General features: G+C 31.4%; 3 protein-coding genes across 4 annotated transcripts in view; 1 reads left to right on the top strand and 2 right to left on the bottom strand.

The window, feature by feature from the left end:
* Positions 1,319–6,598, top strand: LOC109355024 (ethylene-responsive transcription factor WRI1-like). Its single transcript, XM_019597924.1, has 7 exons — positions 1,319–1,914; positions 2,102–2,184; positions 2,369–2,377; positions 2,826–2,914; positions 3,029–3,153; positions 3,509–3,585; positions 5,723–6,598. The coding sequence occupies exons 1-7, from the start codon at positions 1,739–1,741 to the stop codon at positions 6,223–6,225; spliced, it is 1,062 nt and encodes a 353-aa protein (XP_019453469.1). The 5' UTR covers positions 1,319–1,738; the 3' UTR covers positions 6,226–6,598.
* Positions 5,156–10,959, bottom strand: LOC109355023. 2 transcript variants are annotated; one of them, XR_002108618.1, is made up of 3 exons: positions 10,673–10,959; positions 8,686–10,188; positions 5,156–5,256 (listed from the first exon to the last, which is right to left on the bottom strand). XR_002108618.1 is itself a non-coding variant. In XM_019597922.1 (2 exons), the coding sequence occupies exon 2, from the start codon at positions 9,975–9,977 to the stop codon at positions 8,781–8,783; it is 1,197 nt and encodes a 398-aa protein (XP_019453467.1). In that variant the 5' UTR covers positions 9,978–10,188; positions 10,673–10,959; the 3' UTR covers positions 8,455–8,780. The 2 variants fall into 2 exon arrangements, 1 of the variants encoding a protein (XP_019453467.1); XM_019597922.1 differs by lacking the exon at positions 5,156–5,256 and having other exon boundaries at positions 8,455–10,188.
* LOC109355022 (serrate RNA effector molecule-like) overlaps positions 8,610–15,072 on the bottom strand; it is a 25,592-nt gene continuing 19,129 nt past the window's right edge. Inside the window, exon 13 of the mRNA XM_019597919.1 lies at positions 8,610–8,728. The gene's annotated coding sequence lies outside the window, so the exon portion shown is untranslated. The remainder of the gene's footprint in view (positions 8,729–15,072) is intronic.

Here is a 15,072-nt window from a genome sequence, read left to right as displayed (position 1 = left end):
AGATCACATTGTAAAAAATAGGAGTAAATATGTGCTGAGTTAAGACGAGTTAAGTCTTGTTTTATTTCGCCTTAAATGTTGATCATATTATTTTTTTAACTTAGATCTAGATTAGAGGCTGACCGATCTTAAATATCGAACGTGTCAACCTTTAAACTCGAACCCGACTTAGATTCAATTAAATATAATACATACTCATTTTAGATAAAGTCTTTTCAATATTATTTATTATTATAAATATGTAATTTAACATATAAAATGATATATTTATATATAATATTAATGATGTATGTAAATAAAAAATGAGTGAATCAATGATATTTTAGAAAAAAAATCTGACTTACTGTGTACACATTTAAATAAAGATATATATAAATATCATAAGTGAGTGACCATGAGACATGTCATGCATGCTTGATCCCCGATCCTAAATATTAATTGAGCCTACTATTTAAACTCAAACTCAGCCATAGATTCAATGAAACTCAACCATATTCAAATTTACAGAATGAATTGGTAAGGCCAAATCTTGGTGATCCCTAGTAAACAATATTATTCTTGTGACCAAACATATAAGGAAAATTAATATGTAAAATGTTAACTAGTAAAATGTCAAATTTTTCCGTGTAGTCATAAATTTTAGATGTGATCAAAATTGTAACTTGTAGTTAAACTGGTAAAAAACATAGTGTCAATGACAAAGATATTCTAGAAGTTCAATCTAATTTTTTGGGTACACCAGCTAAACATAGATTAAATGGAATTTGTGTTTAAAACCTTTTCAATATTGATCTCTCTTCTAGATTTCAAATTCCAATTTAGTGTTAATTTCGAACAAAGATCCTCACTCCAAAAAATAATCTTATTTCTAAGTTTATGTTTTTATAAATTTTATTTGTAATTAATCAACACTTTTTAATTGGACAGATATAAAATGAGATATAAATTACCCCATACAATCTCTATTAGCCTATTCCCAGTCTTGTAAATTGCACAACAAATTTGACATGTTTTATTATACTCAGAAAAATTATAAACAAGGTAAAAATCCTATAAAAAATGAACTGTGAAGAGTTTTCTCTTCTAGCATAGTCTCTGTGACTATTTATTTTCTGACATTATGTAGTTCATTCCAATAGCTCTGCATAACATTCCCAGTTATTTGAGGTTAAGTCACATATCCTCTTCTCACATTTCTTCTTCAAACTTGTATATTTCTGAAACAAACTCAATGTAACTGACATGCATGCACATTTACAATACAATGCAGTATAAGACATGTGTGTTTTCAAGTTTTCTTGTTTATTTTATTTAAAATGCTGACAAAAAAGGGGTTATGATAGGAAAGCCAGCTTAGAATACAAGAACCTCATTGGTAACATGGTCTGCACCACATTGACAAGTGTTGCTCAAATTTGAAGCATATTTCATTAACCTATGGTTAATTAAACTAGTTAAATTTCAACCTAAGGTTATAAGTTATAACCCATTTTCCTTATTATTTAAATATTTGTGTTCCTATTATATCTCACCCAATTCCCTTTCATTTTTTCTCCTGTCTCTCTTTCTCTATGTTTTGGTAAACCACTTTAGCTAACCAAATTATATATATACTACTTTGCTTCAAATACAAAGAGGGTTATTTTTTTTTGGTCTAATTCATTATTTCATTCACATCTGAATTGGTTTTTGTTTTTGGCCAAAAGGGTGTGTGTTGGCATAGAGAGTGAGGCCTAAAATGAAGAGGTCTCATGCATCTTCATGTTCATCATCTTCATCTTGTAATGTTGGGTTTGAAACTCCCATTGAAAAAAGAAGGCCTAAGCAACCAAGAAGTAATGTTAAGTCACAACAATGTAATAATCAGAACCAAACCACTGGCAGAAGAAGTTCCATTTATAGAGGAGTTACAAGGTATGTGTCACTTCTTTTCCACTTCAATTTGCATTCTCCTTAATTTTGAATAAGGATTGTCTTTGCTACCAAAGAAGCAAGTACTACAAAAAATAAAATAAACCGAGAAACAGGAGTTTCTCTCCGGTACCGGAGAGGATACTCATTCCTTAATTGTAAGTGTGTTAATTATTTTTGTGATGAATAGGCATAGATGGACTGGAAGGTTTGAAGCTCACCTATGGGATAAGAGTTCTTGGAACAGCATTCAGAACAAGAAGGGTAGACAAGGTAATTTTCTTTGTGTGGATGAGAAATTTTGATTAAATTAAGGAAATTTATTTATTTTGATTAAATTTTAATTATTCTTTGTGTTTATTTTTCTAATGGTGATTATTATATATTCTGACCTTGTTTTTATTCCTCATTATCTCTGTCATTGCAACTTTCACTTACACTTTGGGGACTGCTTTAGTTTATTTGGGTACGTCTCTTCTCTTACACTTGGATCTCACACTATCCTTGTCAACTTTACAATTTTCTAAATTATTAATTAGTAATTATGATATAATTTTGACCCTTAATATAATTTTATAAATCATTCATCCTTCAAATTTAATAAGTATTTTTTAAATCATCGTTAAAATTTAATCAGTATTGACCATTAATATAATTAATACTAACATGATGTATATTGACTGTGTACATACATGTTAAACTCTAGAAATGATATATTGAATATAAGTTAAATTAGTTTTTTTTGTTATTATTTTATGACTAACTTTGGGAAGTATTTAAATATTTTAACCAACACACTCATCCTCATTAAATGGCTAGTTTTGAATTTTATTTTTTATTTTGCGATCAAATTAATACATCCAAAAAATTAATTCAATCAAAGTTGACAGTAATTTATTTTATTTTCCATATAGGAGCATATGATAGTGAAGATGCTGCAGCCCATACCTATGATCTTGCAGCCCTTAAGTATTGGGGAAATGCTGCAACTTTAAATTTCCCGGTATATTAATTTATTTTTATATTTATATATACACACCCGTTATAATAATAATAATAATATATATCAATATTTAATTAGAATCATTTTTTAATTAATTATGAGTGAACATTGCAGATTGAAACATATAGCAAGGACCTTGAGGAAATGAACAAGATCACAAGAGAAGAATTCTTGGCTAATTTAAGGCGTCAAAGTAGTGGCTTTTCTAGAGGTGTTTCTAAGTATCGTGGGGTAGCAAGGTTAGCGACATTCAAATTATTTTATTACATTTTTTTACTTCAAATTTTTAATTTCAATAAAATTTTCATTACTTTTAGTATGTGTACATAACTACATATCATGTGCGTTGTGACTGTTGTCATTTATTATGAGGAAAAAAATTATAAGATTTTTTACATAAATGTTATGGTATGATCAATTTTTTCAATCATCGTTAACTATTGTAACAAAGAAAAAAGTAATACAAATAAATAGTGAATGATTTACTAATTATATGTAAATATTTACATGTCAATGAGTAGATGTTACACTTACCATTTCCTTAATAGAATAATTAATGGGGGTGTTGACACAATTTGTTTTTGGTTTGAATAGGCATCACCATAATGGCCGTTGGGAGGCTCGAATTGGGAGAGTATGTGGTAACAAATACCTTTACTTAGGGACATATAGTAAGTACCCACTTCCATTTATTTTCCTAAAACTCTTTCCCATTTTAAATAGAAAATTTACCATGGTTATTGACTAAATAAAGATAAACACTAAAGTATTTTTTGTATCAACATTTAGATATATTCAAGTAGACACTATGTACATGCTCTGGTTCAATTATAACTAAAAATCATTAATATTTTTTTGTAACTCAACTCAGTTTTTCAATATCACTTTAAATTAAAACAATTCCATATATACCACACGCTGGATTATAGCTGTCATTATTTATATATATTTTTAATTAAAGCAATTAATTGTTTTTAAATAATTTCCTTTTAAATTTGTTTCTAGAAGATAGCACCATACAGCTAAGAAAACTGAAGTGATAATAACTAATGATATAGATTGAGTTGTGATCTTTGTAGGAGTAGTGAGTATATTACTATTGTTCCCTAACTCCATATTATATGATTTTGTGCTGACACATGATGTGGATCACATAAGTATATATGAGAATATTAAGGAAATTTACATTTTTAAGCACTAAGCAGCATGTCACGTGCCTTCCCTCTCTTCCCTTTTTGATGAGTCATTGAAACTGAAATCTTTTATACTAAAAGTTTTCTATGTCTTTGTATCAACTAAATAAAATTTTGCTTAATAATAAATAATACACTTTATTTAATTTCTCATTAATTATCATACTAAAATATTTAGGTATTTGACAAAACATCATTTAGTTAATATAGAGGCATAAAAAAAAATTGGTATGGAAGATTTATATTTATTTTGTTCAAAGTGATGACCACTTGCTGTTTTGATACTCATATTCAGAAATTCTAATTTATTCCAAAATATATGATAAACTTTATTTTATTCATATATGTTTTGTATAGCTAAATATATCCATTATTATATGGATTAGAAGCTATTTTTTTTAGGTGTATGATTACTTCTCTCAATATTCCAAAATATATGGTAAACTTTATTTTATTCATATATGTTTTGTATAGCTAAATATATCCATTATTATATGGATTAGAAGCTATTTTTTTTTGAGGTGTATGATTACTTCTCTCAATAAATATGTCTTTCAAAAATCAAAACTTTAACTTTTTAGCCTATCTGACAATCTAATGTATTTTTGGTTTTAATAAAATAGTTTAATGACTAGATTTGTGCCCTAGTATTACAACTTTGTCATTGGCTTATTTTCTATATTTAAATTGGTCTTATAAAGTTTTTTCCTTATATTTTGCAGCTTAAAACTCATTTGTTAATCTTTTCATCCCGATGCTAAAATTGTGATTTTTTGTTAAAGTTTAAGAGTTCGAGGAAAATCTTGTCATTTAGGACACAAAATCAAATGGAAAACAGGATATAAGAGGATCAATTTACTTATTTGGCCCACTATTTATATATTTGCATATTAGACAGAAAGAAAAATGTTTGTCCTATCTTTAACTTAAATATTATTTTCTACAAAGCTTATAAAATAATTTTTTGTCTAAACTATGTGGTTGTTGTTGTATTCCTTAGTAGCTATCTTACTTGCATAATTAGCTGGCACAGTCCAATCTAACAATTAGAGCCCTAAAATATGCAAGCATGTTGGAGGGTACATCAGATCCTTGACTTTGTACTTGTTCATGAATCATGATGTGACTTCATGCAGTCTCCATATTCTCCTGCAAACATGTCGGTCAAAAGTAATTATTTATTAAGTTTGCAAGAGGCAGATTAAATATCATAATTTGGCAGGAGAAAAGTTAAAAAAAAAAGTAATTAATTTTAGCTTTCACTTTTATAAAATTAGATCAGGAATCAGGACACAGGATACTACCAATTCTAACTAAAACCCCATTGAGTACTTTTTTCTTACTATCAACAATATTCCCTTAGCTTTTATGTTGGAATTAATCTTTTTCGCGATCTATGTTGTCGCTTCCAATAAGTGTGAAGTGTAGCTCCCAAGAATCCTTAACAATTTGGTCATTATAGAGATGTAACGGTATCTTATATCACTAAATTAATGCGTATGTGATTTTTTCACATAAAGTTAACTTTTTTTGAAAATTTTATTTTTTCATGGATTAACTTTTTTATTGCAAATCTTGGATCTTATTTTTTCTTTGATGGGTTTGAAATTTGAAGAAACTCAAGAGGAAGCAGCTATAGCATATGATATGGCAGCAATAGAACACAGAGGACTCAATGCTGTGACAAATTTTGACATAAGCAACTACATTGATAAAATAAAGATGAATAATGAGCCATCCCAAGAAGCTGAAACACAAACACAAACAGCTCCTACATCAATTGATTCTGAAGAAGTTGAACAGAAAAACACACCACAACCTCAACCAGAAATTGTAGACAAGGAACCACAACAAATTCAATACACCAATGTTGTTCTAAGTGAGGAATCTTCACAAGTTATTCCTATGGACCATGTTTTTGAGCAGGACATGCCATGGAACTTCATGGATACTAATTTGTCTCAGTTTCAAGACATAGACTTGGGTTTTTGTGAAAAAGAGGATCTTTTAAGCATGTTTGATGGTAAAGGCTTTGAGGATGATATTGATTTTTTGTTCAACACAGAACCTGGTGCTGGTGATTTTAATTTCAATGCAATTTTGGATAGCATTGTTTAGTGTGAAGATATGGATGGTTCTGCTGGAACATTGGTGGATAGTAATAACAACAAACAGAAGATGTTGTCCTTAGGTTCTTTTTCACCATCAAATACAACAACTACAGTATCTTATGACTATAATATCTCTAGAAAGATTTTTTTTGAACTTGACAAAGATTGTTGAGTTTGTTTTGTATGTTGTTGGGGTATGTTGTGATAGGTGGATGGGTGTGGACAATAGGTGAAGTGTGTAAGTGTTCTTTGGTTTTTGGTCTTACCTTTCTCCTCACTCTCCTTGTCTTTTACTTTAGACACAGATTTTAGTTCACAGAAACAGGTAGTACACCTACAAAGGAGCAAAAATAAAATAAATAAAAGTTTTTTGGTTGTAACTTGTAAGCTTCAAAGTCTTTTTTATTGTTCTTAGAATATGTTTTCCATTCCCAATCCTATATCGTTTTATGGGTTGGTTATTTATTTGACCAACTTTACTGCTCCACACTTTTTTGCTTCTTGATTTCCTCTCATTCTTTATATTATATATATACATATATATAAATATAAGGATGTTAGGAACTTTGTTGTGAAACTTATTGTACAAAATTAGTTCTATGCCTGGACCTATGTTCAACCCGTTTAAAAGTATGGGTTAAATATTGACAAAATAAATAAACACTCTTAAAAAATACATCTATGTTGTATATTGGATTGAGTTAAACAGTTTTGCTGTTGAGATTATCTTATGACCAATGGCTAAGAAATAAAAGAAAAAAGATTATAATAAATCAATAAATGAAGTATAATGTAATAAATAACAACACCTAGTGAACTCAATTGAATGAAATTGACAATGCATAAAATTTTAGTTTGTTAAGATCACAAATTCACAATGCACTTTAGGTTAAATCAATGGTGTCACAACATTACTCAGTCACTTTAGATTTTAGAGACAAATTCATTTTAAAGAAACATTTTTCTCAATCTAAGATCCCCATTGTTAAACCATTTGAATTGCAAATAGTTAAATAATGATTGGAATTCTAAACCTCATAGCATATCTAACACCTATCAATCAAACTACAATAAGTAATTCACTCAACAATTAAGTGGAGTTAGGATGGTTATGGACCTTAATATGGATGAACACACTCCACTCTAGGATAAGTATGTCCTATAAGATTTATCTACTAATCAAATACATGGTTTCTCTCTTATAGACTCAATTCACAATTTGAATTGCAAATGGCTAAATAGCTAACTATAACAAGTTTAAACCTCATCTCTAGTTGAATGAAGCAGGAGCTGGCATTAGCAATTAAACAATTAGTAATGGACTGAACAAGTTAAATGGAGTAAGAACAGTTATGAACTAGTATGGATAAGAACACTCAGCACACTAGTATGGACAGGTGAATAATACACCCCACATAGTTTATCTAGAAATCAAATACATGTTCTACCTTAAAGACACCTCACCTTCTGAATTGCAAACAGATTGTTACAATTTTAAACATCATCTCTACCCTTTAACATGTTTAACACCATGAAGCATTAGCTAGCATAAGCTGGAGATACAAGTTTTTTGGTTTAATATCAGTGACTTTAAAATGGTACTAAAGGGTTGAAAAATTTATGATCATTTATTTTTATTTACCACTTCAAAAAAACATTTCAATTATTTGTGTTAAAGAGACAAGAAAATTAAAACTTAACCATTATATATCACTAAAAGCATATTAATAGCAAGTGTTGGAATCAACATTAACAATTATATTTCTCTAATGTGACAAAAGGTGTTATAGATTATAGCATGATTCAACTCATTCATTCAGTACCCTTATATGCACATAAAAGACATTCATTTATGATAAAAAGATGAATATCTATGCAATGTCAGCGTAAAGATTTATATACTGTCACTGCATCATCTATCATTCATTTGTATTACTTTTTCTGAAGAATCAATGATATAATATGAATGGTGGATAATGCAGTAGCAATGTATAAAACTCTTAGACTGTCAGTATATACATTCTTTTCTCTAAAAAGATCCCTCTATATTGTTACACATCATTTATAAGCAAGATCTATATCAATAGCAAAGGCATCATAGGTCATAAAAAAGTAAACATGATTGCTTTGTGTGTGTGCAACAGACAAATGAAAGTGGGAGGGAATTCAAATTTAAGCACGAGGCAGAAAGCAGTTTTATAGCATAAGAACATTGTTTCTAATTCCTATGAATTAGTAAACTAAGCACCAATGGAAGACACGACTCAATATAGATGAGAGAATTGCATAGCTGGTGTTTAGAAGTGCTGAACAAAACACAGTAAATCATCCACACTAAGTGCTAGTAAACATTAATGAAAACCTAAATATTCAAAAGGAAATCATCAAATGTGCTGATTCGAGACGATTAAAGTTAAAAAGTTAAGCACAATGCAGATAACAAAGAAAAGAGTATAGAAAGACATACAAAATTTCTTGGATTTAAAGGTGAGATATTCGTTTGCTTAAACCTGACAAACCAATCAGAATTTGATGGCTGACAAATACATTTCTGCAGGCCAACTAATAAATAAAAGGAATAAGTTTGCTCTTAACTTTGTTTGCATATTCTGTGTAACTCTCCCCAAAACTCTCAACCATCAAAGCCTCCTCCATCTCTGCCTTCTGCTTATAATACAAACAACAAACCACTACAAGAAATAGCAGACTCAAAGGTGCTCGAAGCGCAATGCAGTATGTTGCAAACAAAAGCATAGTCGAAGAATATATCGGATGCCTGACCCAGCGATAAGGTCCGAATTGCACTACAGCACTTGGCACAACTACATTTTCTGAATACTTAGCCAGATACAATGTGGCATTATACTGCATCAGCACACTTAAAATAATTAAAGCCCATATTCCGAGATTGTTCCACCCACCTGGTATGCGGTGAAGTTCTGGCCCTTCAAAGGCTGCAAGCCAATGGCCAACCATGACTCCTGCGCTGAACAAAAGGCGAGACCACACAGGTGAATTGACATCCCACTTAGGGTCATGAGGTCGAGCATAATAATCTCCATATAACCGCTTTCGAACACTAACATTTAAGAAAAAGAAGTAATGATACACAAAAAAGAAAACCAAAGGCCAGCCTTCAAGGTAGCCATTGAAATGACCTGGCGGAACAAGTGTGAGCCATGTAAATACTGATGTGACAACTGTTAACTGCTCAAATATGTTTGCCTCACCAAGCAGATGTTTCCGAAAGCAATATAACCCATAAACTGCAAGCACTATGGCCACCGTCCATGGCCAGAACAACCAAGTCCAGCTAAAATACATCCAGAAGAAAGGACTGACGAGCATATTCATAGTCCATTTTGTGGCTGTAGTTATGATGGCTAATATCCCAGACCACTTCACAATATCAATAGGGGTCACCTGCAAAAGAGTAGCTTTAATTGAATCAAGTGATAGATTTCTGAAGTGATTTATGATTAGATTAGGAGATTTTGTGCTGGCTTCACTGGAAATTGAGCATCTCGGAGGTAGAAAATCAGCCTTTTTCCATGGTTTCAGTAAGGTTGAAAAAGAGTTGCCATAGGAGCAACTCAATTGAAAACAAATGCGCTTGGATCTTGGGTGAAATTGGTAATTGTTAGTTCGCGCATCAGCATGAAAATGTTTGTTTAAAGGTCTCAGAGAGACATTGTTTCCCACGATAGAGAAACCAAAAGGGACCGTCTTCGAGTGTGAAAGAACTTTCGCTGCTTCCATTATTGTTAGAGGGAGACTAGTAATCGCTTTCTGGAGAAAATCACAAACTCAAGGATGCACTGGAATAAAGCAGGCTCGGATCCTTTGACACATTGAGTTTCTCACGAGTCATAAATCATAACCTGCGGATATATGTCGGGAAGGTGAATCCAAATTGCAAATGAGAGGCAATGGAAACAAACATGCTCATATTATGTGCACCGTTCTCGTTCTGCATTTCAGCCAGCAACCTCAATATCAATAACAAGTTAACACCACTCAACATATAAACATCATGATAGGCACAAACATGCAACAGCCATAAAGCAATCATCAGAAAGGGGTATGATTAATACAAAATCTCACAACTCCAAAAGCCATCTTTCTGCACCAAAATAAAAAAAAGGACAAAAAAATTTCAAAATAAGCATAACCTTCAAGCCTTCAACAATTCCATTTATTCAAAGTAATTGTAAGTCATGAAAAAAATGTTACAACAAACAGCATAATAACCCACAATTTCTAGAATTTTATATATATACCCCTACAATTAAAAAACCAAAAGCACACATTCCAGCATGTGTACTCTAGCAACCCACTAAGGCAAATAATCAAACATATAGTGTACAAATACAAACCAAAATGTAAAACACGTGAAACAAAAAAATAATTGAAAATGGTCAGTATAAATGAAATGAAGCATATAAGAAAGGTACCCCAGTAAACAAGAACTTGAAGTTCAGTTGTGGAGTGTGAGGCTCCAATTTTGTTAACAAAAAAAGAAATGGTTAAAATAAAATTGGTTGGGTGATTCTAAAATGGAGTGGGTTGGGTCCAAAGAGAATGGGTTGTTATGGATTATTGTTGCAGTGACGGTGGAAAGTGAAGAAATATGAGATATCTGATACACAACAGAACAGAGAAAATCAGAGAGAGAGAAAGAGAAGGATGAGGATGATATTATTGTAAAATGACAGATGCATCATGTAGAGTAGAAAAGCAGATCACTTGTTCCATTTTGTATGTCCATGTGTGTTCCAAGCTCATTAAAAGTTAACACATAAAAACAAAAAAATTAAAAATTATTTTTTATGTTATTTAATAGAATTTGATTGGGCTATAATATAGGTATATGAACATTTGGGGACAGAGGATCTCAGTTCGTCCCGGAGTAGGTACTAATTGAGTGTATATGCACGGGTCACTAAAATATTTATACATACTAAGTGTATAATCCATTATTTTGTATTATTTTTTTAAAAGTCAATACTAATTAAAGATAAATGATACAATGACAATGTATCAAATTTATACACAATCAGTATTGTTTTGGTACATAGGAAAGAAAAGAAACAAAAACTAAAAGATGGAGGAAATGTCTATTTGAAAGATGCGGAGCGCTCTTGTAGGTGGCGTGTCCCAAGAAATTGAAGAGACATTCTGACTCAAACTAAATTTAGCTAAGCAATCAGATGATATGTTTATCTTCATGAAGGTATGTTGTACACGCACTCTTGCTAAGCAACTTGGAGATATTATGAAATACTTGTCCTAGATGGTGAAGGCAAGTCTGAATTTTCTCAAAAACCATTTGGACTGCCTCAAGGCAATCACTCTTTAGAATGGTAGCACTATGATCCTTGTTCCAAGCCAATTGAAGATCCTAGCCCATAGCAAATAACTCTGCTTGGATGGGAGACCCAATTCCAAACTTAGTAGAAAAACCGGATAACCAATGTCCATCATGATTACGGATAACTCATCTGCCTCCAATTGAATGATCACTGATAAAACAACTGTCATCAACACTTAGCTTCACCCAACCAACCTCAGGATGACACCAATGAGTATTAGTCAATGCTACTTCAGTCAAAAACACATCATTGGAGTACCAATCTCTAAAATCTCGATAGACATTTTTTGAGATAAAGAATATGTCCGAGGGAGAATTACCAAAAAGAGTATTGTTATACAAGGTTAGTATGATTATTACTACGTAGTTTAACTCTGACATTAGTTCTCCAAATTTACTAGAGTTTAAAATCTATGTATTGATAGTGTAAAGTTTTTTACACTGTCATCCACCACTGATTTATATTATTTTTGTTTGAGAGTCAATGATGAGTAATATATAAATGATGGATAATTTGCTAAGAGAGTAGAAAACACTTACACTATCAGAGTATACATATTAAATCATTTACTAAATACATAGTTACTTTATCAATCTTAGGACACAAGAGTTATTTCTTTAACTAGTAATTATGCAATTTTAGTTTTGAAATTAGTCCTCCCACTTTACTATTGTGTTGATTGGCATGGGACTATAAATTGATAGTTTATATCCAATTGAAATATAAAAATGGAAGTAGAGAAACACAAGCAAAAAGCTACTACTATAAAGTTGGTGTGGACTTGTGGTGATTGCCTTGAAAAAATGATGGACGAGAGATCATTATATAGACCAACTGAGTTAATGAAATCAGTCATTCTAGCTTAACCATAAATCCCAAGTTCTAGTTCTTCAAAACTCATCCTTGTTTAGTAGAGAGAGCTTCGTTGAGCATTGTGACCAGTCTCAATTCAAGATTTTGATTAAGAACAATTGTGTTAGGAAATGTGGAATGTGAAAGGATAACAATGTACAAATATGCATTTAACATTAATATCAATCTTCTTCAAACTTGTTAGTATGACACTTAAAGTACTAACTACAAATTGAGAGTCACACAAACAAGTTTTTAGAGAGTTAATTGACACTAGATTAATAAATAGATGTATGTACTAATAGGCAATAGCCAATAGAAAGTTAAAAACTAAAGTTATCGAAAAATATAGATAATAAAGTTACATCAGAGCCCAATATTACAATCAAATCCAAATCCAAATTGTTTTAGAAAGTATAGATGAAGTAGAAAATTCTAAAAGTAAAAAAACCATAAATTATTAAAAAAATCTATGTATTCAAAAATAATTTAACTACTTAAAATAAATAAACTTATGGAATTGAATGCTTGTTCTAATTTAATAGTTGTGTGCATATTTTTTAATCTCCCCCGTAAATGAAAATAAGTAAACTGAATTAAATACTAAGTAATAATTTTGAGCATGCTTCCACAACTAAAATATTTAACTGAAAATAAGTAAATGGTATTCAAATTCGGTAATAATAACTATTAATTAGTGTATTTTAAAAATACATTAAAATTATGTGAGACCATGGTACTGGGAAATAAAAATACGTAATAAAAAATTATGTGAGATAGGGTAATAATAACTATTAATTAGTGTATTTTGTGTGAGAAATAATGTAATTTCAGCATTAATAACAGAAAATGTGGAGACTTCCACCAGTAGAATTTTAGTAGAAATTTGGGAATAACAGAAAATAAAGAAACTTCCACCAGTAGAAGTTTGTGTTATTTAAGTTTGTTATTCTGCATTTTGATCAATAACAGAAAATACACATTCTTCCACCATTACTCTAAAAAATCTACCATCTTCTTTTTTAATCTTCTTCAATCTTTTCCTCTTTCTTTTCCCGCATACTATGTGTATGTCACAACAGTGGTATCAAGAGCATTATAATGATCCTAGGTGGACCTGTGAAGGAAAATACGAAGTGGACAGATTCTAGGTGAACCAGCTAAGCAAGAAGAAGAAGTTGCACAGAGGGTGTTCTATACAATGACAAACAACAACAGATTTGCCATGAATTTGCCAATACTTGATGGCACGAACTTTGACAGATGGAGGACCCAAATGAAAGCAATTTTTGGGTTCCAGGAAGTGTTTGAGGCTGTGCTGAATGGTTATCAGGAGATATGTGGGAATGCAATTGAAGCCCAAAGATCTACCTACAAAGAAGCAAAGAAGAGGGATTGTAAAGCATTATTCCTCATTCACAAATGTGTATATAGTGCTAATTTTGAGAAAATTGTTGCTACTACAACAACAAAGGAAGCTTGGGAAAGCTTGGAGAAGAGCTATGAAGGTGTTGCAAAAATCAAGAAAGTAAAGTTGTAGACCTTAGTAGACAATATGAGCTTCTCCCAATGGATAAAAGTGAAACAATCTCAGAATACATGACCAAGATTCTGTCTTTAACAAATCAGATGAGGTCATGTGGAGAAGATATCAAAGAGCAAAATGTGGTGGAGAAAGTGCTTAGAACATTGATCCCAAAATATGATCATATAGTGGTTGCCATTGAAGAGTCAAAGAATCTTGAAGACTACAAGGTTGAAGAGCTACAAGGCTCACTTGAAACACATTAGTTAAGATTGAAAGAGATAAATCTTGATAAGAATGGTGAACATGCTCTACAAGCAAGATTCAACAAAAGATTCTCTGCTCAAAGGAATAAGAAAAGCATAGGGAAGATGCAGAATAATAGATGGAGAAACAATGAGCAAGTATCTTCATCAAGAAATTCTGAATACACTATGATAAAAGGGGTACAGAGCCAGTGCAGATCAAGAATTTCTATAAAAATTCAGATGGCAGAAGGTATCTTGATAATAAAAAATTGCAATGCTACAACTGCAGGGGATATGGTCACTTTGCCTCAGAATGCAAAGCTACAAAATGGTAAAGAGGGAAGGAAGATGAGGTTGGATTAGATCAAGAGGGAAAATCCAATGAGTCTGATGATGATCATTGCTTGTTGATGGCAACTACCAGAAGTAATCAAGACAAGGCAAAGAATGTTGATTTCTTGTATTTGGACACAAGTTGCTCAAATTATATGACTGAAAGAAGAGATTGGTTCACAACTCTTGATGAAACAACAAAAAGCAAAGTCAAAATTTCTAATATGAGTTCAGTGTCAGCTGAAGGAATTGGTACTGTGTTGATTCAAAGAAAGGATGGGAGGAAATCCTACATATAAAGAGTGATCTCTATGTGCCAAAGATGAAAAACAATTTGTTGAGTCTTGGACAGTTGCTTGAAAAAGGATACATGATGGAGATGAAAAATGGGATGCTGAATGTATTTGATAGAAACAATCAAATGATTTTTAAGGCACCTCTTTCATCAAAGAGGACTTTTAAAATTCATATCCAAATTGGTGATCACAAGTGTCTCAAGGCAGTTGTAGATCAAGACATTTGGT

Source organism: Lupinus angustifolius, chromosome LG08 (assembly GCF_001865875.1).
Source record: "Lupinus angustifolius cultivar Tanjil chromosome LG08, LupAngTanjil_v1.0, whole genome shotgun sequence".
NCBI classification, from domain to species: domain Eukaryota; kingdom Viridiplantae; phylum Streptophyta; class Magnoliopsida; order Fabales; family Fabaceae; genus Lupinus; species Lupinus angustifolius.
The sequence above is the reverse complement of the archived record's forward strand: the minus strand, read 5'-3'. Positions and strand labels throughout refer to the sequence as shown.

Excerpts from the sequence above, each read along its gene's own strand:
- LOC109355024 (XM_019597924.1), top strand. The coding sequence starts at position 1,739 with ATGAAGAGGTCTCATGCATCTTCATGTTCATCATCTTCATCTTGTAAT. Across the intron at positions 1,915-2,101 it reads ATTTATAGAGGAGTTACAAG|GCATAGATGGACTGGAAGGT; the intron begins GTATGTGTCACT and ends TGTGATGAATAG. Across the intron at positions 2,915-3,028 it reads CTGCAACTTTAAATTTCCCG|ATTGAAACATATAGCAAGGA; the intron begins GTATATTAATTT and ends TGAACATTGCAG.
- LOC109355023 (XM_019597922.1), bottom strand. The coding sequence starts at position 9,977 with ATGGAAGCAGCGAAAGTTCTTTCACACTCGAAGACGGTCCCTTTTGGT.